Genomic DNA, 7,776 nt, shown 5'->3' on the forward strand with positions numbered 1-7,776 from the left:
TTTGACTCTCAAATTTTCCAAAGAGTTGAGTAGAGTTTTAAAAGGCAGTGGAGACAATGGAAAACAGCATATATAATTTGAGGCTGGCAGAATTGTATTGATATTGAAAATTCTATGAAATTAACCAAGGAATTAGCTCAATCAAGAATCCAGGGGCCCCTGAAAGGAAATTTTGCAATTCAGAAACAGAAAAAATTAGAGAGGTTTATTTATATACACTCTCTGCTCTGTGAGGTTTAGTATAATTGAAATGTACTGTAATTTTCAGGGACATTAATGAATTGATATTAGGTGTTCTGTAGCTTGTAATTAATGTGTTTTGTGGTAAAGTGACAGTAATGATGTTTTAAATATCCTAATGCTCATTGGATTTCATTTTTGCAGGCAGTTTGCAGCTCCTTTGATTAAAACATTTATATTTAATTACAGACTAATAAATGGGATTTTTTCCCCCCTCTTCTCATCACTAGAAAGCATTCATGGTGCTTTCTGATGGCTGCTTTCTTGTAAGACACAAAAATTTTAGCTACGTTTTTTCCAAAACCTCAGCAGCATCTCCTTCTGGCAGGTGTTTACACAGATTCCATGTCTTTGATTTCAGATGTCACAACCTTGCCGTCCACTACTTCTTGCATGACTGTCTTAATCTTCCTGGTTTTCTTTATCTCGGAATTTAGATTTAAATATTAATTTAGATACATGACTCTACTGGTTTATAATATTCAACTTTTAATTATTATTATTTTATACGTATTTCCTTCCTTTAGAAAAAAAATCTAACCCATTCTCTTTCTTAAATGATCTTAAGTCCATTTTATAAATAAATACAGAAAAGGTGCCACTCTCCCCAAATTTACAAATTTTCTACTCTCCTCACCCCCAAAGAGAAATATACAGTATTGAATCAAGCAAAACGCACATTTTCATTTTATTTTTAATTTTCAGGATCTTAGGACATCTCAGGACAATAATAGCATGGGGCCATAGAAATCACCCTGTCATGGGGAGTGTGACAAATTTCCCATACGGAGGATTTCTTTATGCAATGTGATTTTCAGAATGGCTAGAGTAATATCTGCTTTCTTGAGAATTGATCTCTCTTTACTTTTCACCAGTGGCAGGTAATAAGTGGTACGCTATTGAGTGAGAATTCAGTCTTATAAGAAATGTGTGAAAATTAGAACACTTACCTCTGTCCTCCAAGATACTTATCTGATATTCTGTAGTGCTGTTTGTTTTCTTTTTTAAGAGACGAAAAAGGAACAGGAAAAAGTGTTATTGCCATTTTGAGAATGAAGCACTGTCTTCTTTTTTTGTTTCAAAATAAAGTCCGAGTGATGTGTGTTTTAATCCTGTGTTTGTATATTTTCCCCTTTTACTATGCTTGTATATTCTAACTTGAATGTCTTCCTTTTTATCTCGAAAGATACATAGCTTCAAAACTGACTCAGTTAACATATATGCTAGAAGTTTTTCTAATAAAAATAACAAAACTACAATGGAAGTTGAAGTTTTATGGTCTTTTGTTGGCTTTCTTTGCCATGGTATCTCAGGACAGTTGCTGCTGCGACACCGATGACCTCTGTGACCTGTTGTTCAATTTATGATCTCACAATAAGAATTTTAAAAAGTTATTATGTTGTCAATTAAATATTAATCATAAAAATCAACATTAGATAATCTGCATCATCTGTATCATCATCTTCTAACTCTGTCCTTTGATTCAACGTCAAGTACAAAGGCTGTACTTAGTATTTTGGGGTGTGTGTACTTTTAGGTATATTTTTGTTTTGTTGTTGGGGTATGTGTGTAATTGTTTTTGTGCGAGGGATTGCATTGGAGCTGGAGAATGGGTGACGGGGTTTAATGTGCGGATATTGAAATAGCACAGCATGTAGACATTGACTGACACGCAGTCCTTGGTTCTAAGAGCCTTACCTCATATCTTCTCCTTCCAGAAGGTGACGGTAAGTAGCAGTTTCCTGCTCAAGCCAGGTCTTTATGTCAAGCAGAGCATCGAATTCTTTGTTCTACCGTTCTGCATCAGTCCGTACCTGCATCATTTGGGCCTTTAGAGTGTTTAGCAGTTCCTGGACGGCGGCTAGCTGTCTATGATAATGGGCTTTGGTATCCTGCAGTGTATGCTCCAAAGAGTCTTTCTATGAGCAAAAGAAAAAATGGACATTTCTTACTTGAGGACTTCATTTAAAAGATGGCTCATTTTTAATTTCTTCTGAGTGGGATTTCTGCAGCAAGTTATTGTGGACATCATGCATATTTTTAGCTTTATCTCCCATTCTTTTCAGCTAGCAAGGATCACTAGCTCTTGGGGTTTTTCTGTTTGTTTTTAGCTTTGCACTCACTGTTCTCTTGTTGTCGTATATTGTATTATTATTCTCAATATTTGCTTCCCCTCCCTGCGATTGTGGTGCCCCTCCATGTAGAAGATTAGACTTCCTCATCCTATTGAAGCAAAGCTTGGTTATATGACTTTCTTTGGCTAATGAAAATACAATTGCAACTGACAAATGCCTTTTCTGAGGAGGAGCTTTAAGAATGATCCTAGGGACCGATCAATGCTCCTTTCTTTGTGCCCAACACTGGCGTGCCCCAGCTAGAGTCTACTCTGTCAGCTGTACCCCAGAGCGGAAATACCATGGAGCAGAGCTACAGCCAGCCCGTGATGGATGGTGTTGCAGTAAGCCACTGTGATTTTCAGGGTTGTTATCATGGCGTAAGTTATCATGAGCTGACTGATTTGCTCAGCCTAGACTGTCTTTACTTTTGTTCTCCAGCTTAAAAATTCATCTCAAGATTTTAGATCTAGTTTAAATGCCACTTCCCTGGTGAAATCTTCCAGATCTACTTTTTCCTCTGCATCTTTCCAGTACATTGCCCTTTTCCTTGATTTCTTCTGTCTTTTTATTATAATCAGTGTTTAGCCTGTCTCCCTGCCAGCTCTTATGGGTCTTTGCATTTCCGGAGTTCCTAACATGGGCACTTAATGAGCATGTACAATACTGAGAGCTGGAAGTTAGGTGTACTTTACCATGCTGAGATGGGACTTGAGGTTTAAGCTCAAGTTCTGGTAGGTGCGGCTCAGCTTCTTTAGTTGGATCTCACTGTCTTTTAAATCTGCAACGTTCACTGTGACTTGTTGCTGCAGAGTTTCAGTCTAAAATTTCCAAAAAGAAAAAATAAATAAGGCGGCAGGGAGAAATGAGAAGAGAAGAGAGAAGAGAGAAGAAAGAGTAGAAAGTTTTCTCTTTTTGGAGGACAACTTCTACTTTTGTTTATCCTTTAGAATTGTACTGTTACCTGTATTTTAAACTGTTCTTTGGCCTTCTGAAGGTTCTCCTGGGCCAGTGCTTCATATTTCTGCCTCATTTCATCCATGATGGCACTGAGGCTCTGGCCTGGAACAGCATTCAGCTGCACATTGACAGTGTTGCCCAGCTGTTTGTGTAGGCCGTCCACTTCCTGTGAGAGTGAAAATTCTGATTGATTATAGTCTGAAGCATATTCTCAAAAGAGACTGGGCAGAATAGACAACAAATCGTATAGCTTCTTTCAATGGGAATAAATAAAAAAAGAAAGAACATAATAACTTAGGTAGGGCTTTTTATGGTCCAGATATTGCTCTAAGTTATTTAACTCCAACAGAAACCTTATGAAAAGAAGTTAGGGCCGACATCATTATTGCCATCTTCACCATCATCATCACCACCAAATCTTCCTTCTCTTCTTTCTCGCCCTTCTCATTATTATTATAGCCATTCCATCATTCCCAATACCAGTACTTCTGAATTATTTTCTTACCTCCTGATGTTCTTTTTTGAGGATAACCAGTTCTTTATTCAGTTGTTCAATTTGAATCTCCAAGTCTGTTTTATATAGGGTTAGATCATCAAAGACGTTAGACAGCCTTGGAGATCAGCCTCCATGGCTAGGTGCATCCCTCCTTCAGTCTCATACCTGTGAATTAATTATTAAGCCGAGACAGTCGAGTCCTGAAGCCAGCCTAGAAGAGGTAATCTTAATATAATGAAATAGATTTTTATGTGGTATATGAGATCCATTTCAATACATTATTATGTCCCCCTTTATACATCTCAAAAATGTTCATGGGAACCTAAGAATCAGATAATTTTGCCCTATAAATATAATCTTTGTGATTTGGAGTGACTGGTTAAAACAAAACAATTTAAAATTACTTTAAAAGTTCCTAAATGCTAGGATATATTAATTTTTTTTTTGTAAAATTTGCTTTAATTACTGTGTTAGCAAAGGGTTCTCATTATTGCTATTAAATAATGGGTAGTTTGATTTACTTAATGAATGTATATGATCAATTTATTTTTATTACTTTCTAAACAGATGCATCCAAGTGAATTATCTTAAAAATTCATGCATTCTCCTCTACAATTTTATATACTCCCATTTCTATTAAAGTAGCAAACTTAAAAAAAAAATGATAGTGCAATGGGACACTCAGGTGTTGACTGCAATTAATGAACTTTGTTAAGAGTACAAGCAGTTGAACATGATCTGAACGGCTTTACTCATAGTCCCAGTCTTTGGTCGGTCAGACTGCTTTGCGAAATGCTGGCAAACTAGAACACATCAAGAGTTACCCCTGGGACTTGTAGGCACTTGAAGGAATATGGATGACTCACTTGCAGGATCACTAAGGTAGACAAATGACTCTCTTTATATAACAGAAAGGCGCTTAGGCTGAAGGGGAGTTTTAAATTGCTTTGTTATCTTTCCAAAGGACAGAGTCAGACTCAGAATGTGAGAAGGTAGATGCCAGATTGCTAAAACAGAACGTTCTAGTAACTAGAGCTAACCAACAAGAACAGTAGTAGTTACTGGAGGTATTCAGCTATGTACTGGGTGACCAAATCATAAGACCATGGGAGAGAGAAGTCCAGCTCTGAGTGCTGGGCTAGACCAGCTAGTGTCTAACACCCTTTAAACTCCTCAGACTCTGAAAATATTTAGTGGTAGCTCCTTTACCAACAGTAATATGGAACGCTGAGTATCGTGAGGGACCACTGAAAGAAATTGTTGTATAGGAAGTTCTTCCACGGTGTTAGAGAACCTACTTCAGTCTGAAGTCCTCAGCGGCTAGTTTAGTATTGTTGTCAACTTTCAGGACACGTCAAGCTTTTTCTTGTTGAGCCTCTTTAATCTGGAAAACACACGAGAAAGAATGACGTTTTCAACCGGATAGAAGTCTTAAATGATTGCATTGATCCTCAGGTATAACCACTGTTATGTCAAAGAGGATGTTCATTTCAATAATTTCCGCATGGAAATAGAAAGGGAGAATGATGGTATGGGTATTTAACATAGTAGACTTGTGAAATGCAACTCAAGTCCCAGGGTTTGGTCAACTTTCTTGTGATTTTACAAAAGGAGAATTTAATTCAACTTGAGCCACCAAACCTTACTGAGTGCCTAGCCTTTGATGATGTTCCTGCTTCAGACATTCCTCTTAGCTCCTCTTGCTTGGTGAACTCCTCCTCCCTCTCCTCTGCATCTTAGCTTAGACATCGTTGCTTCAAGCCTTCACTGATTTCTTCAGAACAGAACTGGCTGAACTGCCTGTGCTTTCATTGCCCTACACAGCCCTCCATGCTAGTGTTTATCCCTCTGCGTGGCATACATATTGCCTTTGTCCATGCCTGTTTTCCCCTAAATCGCATTATGTTCACCATCATATTTCCCAGTGCGCAGCATGGTGCCCAGCACCTAGTTTGTCTACTAAATACTTGCTGATGAAAGGGCACTCGTTGTGGATGTGGTAGGAGTGGCGCTATGTACGGGGGCTATCAGGACGGATGGCCTCTGATCTTAAGAAGCCGTTCTCTAATGGGTGACCTCTCTAAGATACAGATGGATCAGAAGTCTGCTAGTAGAAGATGTTATAATAACATGTTTCTTTCAGCAGGTCCCGTGCTGGAAACAGTTTCCTTCCTTCAAATACTGAGTCTGTCCAGCTAGGTGGGAAAAATTGCTGTGCCTGTGTATTTGAGATGATCCAAAGTAGATTCAGAAACACCATCCATGAGACAGGGGAGAATGATTGGTTGCTTTTGAATGTTTTTAATGGGAGCCTGAGGAGAATGACCTGTTGGCAGAAAGGGCAATTTGAATACCTTTGCCTCACGTCCCCATAGTTCCTGAAACTCCAAGGTAACTTCCTTTAGAATCTGAATCAAATCCTACTGTTGTCTAATACAATACAAGAGAAAGAGACTTGCTGATAAATAAGTGGCCTTTGCTCTAAAGCAAAATGAATGTTAAAACAGAAAAGAAAATGATAGGGACACTTTTCTTGTTTAGATAAGAATTTTAAAGTGGTGCAAGTGCTCTGTGTGATATCTGAAATCTTTAACCAGGAGGAAAGTCATCTTTTATTCTACACAATTGATAAAACAACTCCACCTTTCTTGGATAACATGGGAGCAGTTTCTCATAAGATTGCAATAAATTTGATTTGAGGGCAATAGAAAATTTTATTACTGTAGAAGTGGTTTCTGGTCTGCTTGGTGATGATGATCAGATTATTAAGCAAGACATTTTAAAATCCAGATATCATTAAGACCTATACCCCTTCCCTCCATTTCCACCCTGAATCACTTTATAATTGAAATCTATGATACAGTATTCCAATACTTGCATTATACAATTTACATAAATGAAAGGAGGAAACTAAATTGACTGGGGTTTCAAAAGTTCGTGGGTACTAGGTCAAACACTAAGAAAGGTTTATTGTCAGTTCAAAAATTTAGCTCTTTTCAGGAAAAAATGTTTAGTATTCACTTAGCCCTGACCTGGTAAACTATGACAAAAATACAGATTATACGACTGGAGGTTAAATTTTCATATTTTATGCATACTTAGATTTAAAAACTTCAAAAAGCATACCTTACAGTTATCCTATTTTGTAGTCAGGTACTCCAGCACTAAGAGTAGATGATAGAATACACCTTTTTTATAGATGTAGCATTTCAGCCTAATTTGCTTTACAACATCTATCTAGACCCGCCTAACATAGATGCCCTCTTGATATATCCTGCAGCTAAAGAGTGGAGCATCATCCCTCACCTGATTTTTCGGCTCTTCGATTTGTCTATAATATGCACTGTAGTCCCGATTGGTGCTGGGCGCGTCTTTTTCATACCACCGCTTGATCTTTAACTCAAGTTTGGAGTTAAATGGCTCCAGGGTCTGCACTTTTTCTAGGTGGCTTGCTAGGCGGTCATTTAGGTTCTGCATGGTCGTCTTCTCATTGCCAAAAAGCAAGTCACCATTTCCATAGTTCATCCAGTGTCTGGAGTTTGAGATGCGGGTGCCGTGGCCCCCATATCCCCCATAGACACTGAGTACAACCCTCAGGTGCTGATTGCCCCCCTTCTTATACATGCTGCCACTCACGTTGATTGCAGTGGTCTCTGAGGAGGAACTCAGGCTTCTTTGGAAGCTTCTGTCAGAGAAATCCATTGAGGATTCTAGGAGGGAGCATCTGTAACTTCAGGCAGGGTCTGTTCCTTGGTGGTGGCTGAGCTGACCTTTTATAGATTTCACAGCAAAGACACTTCTTTGCTGCCATCTCACCTCAGGCTGACACCACAGTTCACCAGGCCTTGCTTTTCTGACCCCCCCACAGCAGTCTGTTTAATTCCATTCCAGAAATTACCACTAGAGGCATTTCTTAGAGGCTTTTCTCAGGGGTGACTTCTTTTTTAAACAGGGGTAACAAAAGGA

The 7,776-nt window shown here is 38.6% G+C and overlaps 1 protein-coding gene across 1 annotated transcript; it reads right to left on the reverse strand.

Moving 5' to 3' along the window:
- Positions 1–572: 572 nt before the first annotated feature.
- On the reverse strand, positions 573–7,512 carry LOC105307551 (keratin, type I cytoskeletal 20). The gene is made up of 5 exons (XM_011383099.1): positions 7,117–7,512; positions 3,319–3,480; positions 3,050–3,175; positions 2,055–2,159; positions 573–665 (listed from the first exon to the last, which is right to left on the reverse strand). The coding sequence occupies exons 1-5, from the start codon at positions 7,510–7,512 to the stop codon at positions 573–575; spliced, it is 882 nt and encodes a 293-aa protein (XP_011381401.1).
- Between the last annotated feature and the right edge of the window lie 264 nt (positions 7,513–7,776).

Source organism: Pteropus vampyrus, unplaced genomic scaffold, assembly GCF_000151845.1.
Source record: "Pteropus vampyrus isolate Shadow unplaced genomic scaffold, Pvam_2.0 Scaffold503, whole genome shotgun sequence".
NCBI classification, from domain to species: Eukaryota; Metazoa; Chordata; class Mammalia; order Chiroptera; family Pteropodidae; genus Pteropus; species Pteropus vampyrus.

Excerpts from the sequence above, each read along its gene's own strand:
- LOC105307551 (XM_011383099.1), bottom strand. The coding sequence starts at position 7,512 with ATGGATTTCTCTGACAGAAGCTTCCAAAGAAGCCTGAGTTCCTCCTCA. Across the intron at positions 2,160-3,049 it reads TCAAGTCCCATCTCAGCATG|AAAGACTCTTTGGAGCATAC; the intron begins GTAAAGTACACC and ends TTTTGCTCATAG. Across the intron at positions 666-2,054 it reads TAAAGGCCCAAATGATGCAG|ATAAAGAAAACCAGGAAGAT; the intron begins GTACGGACTGAT and ends CTAAATTCCGAG.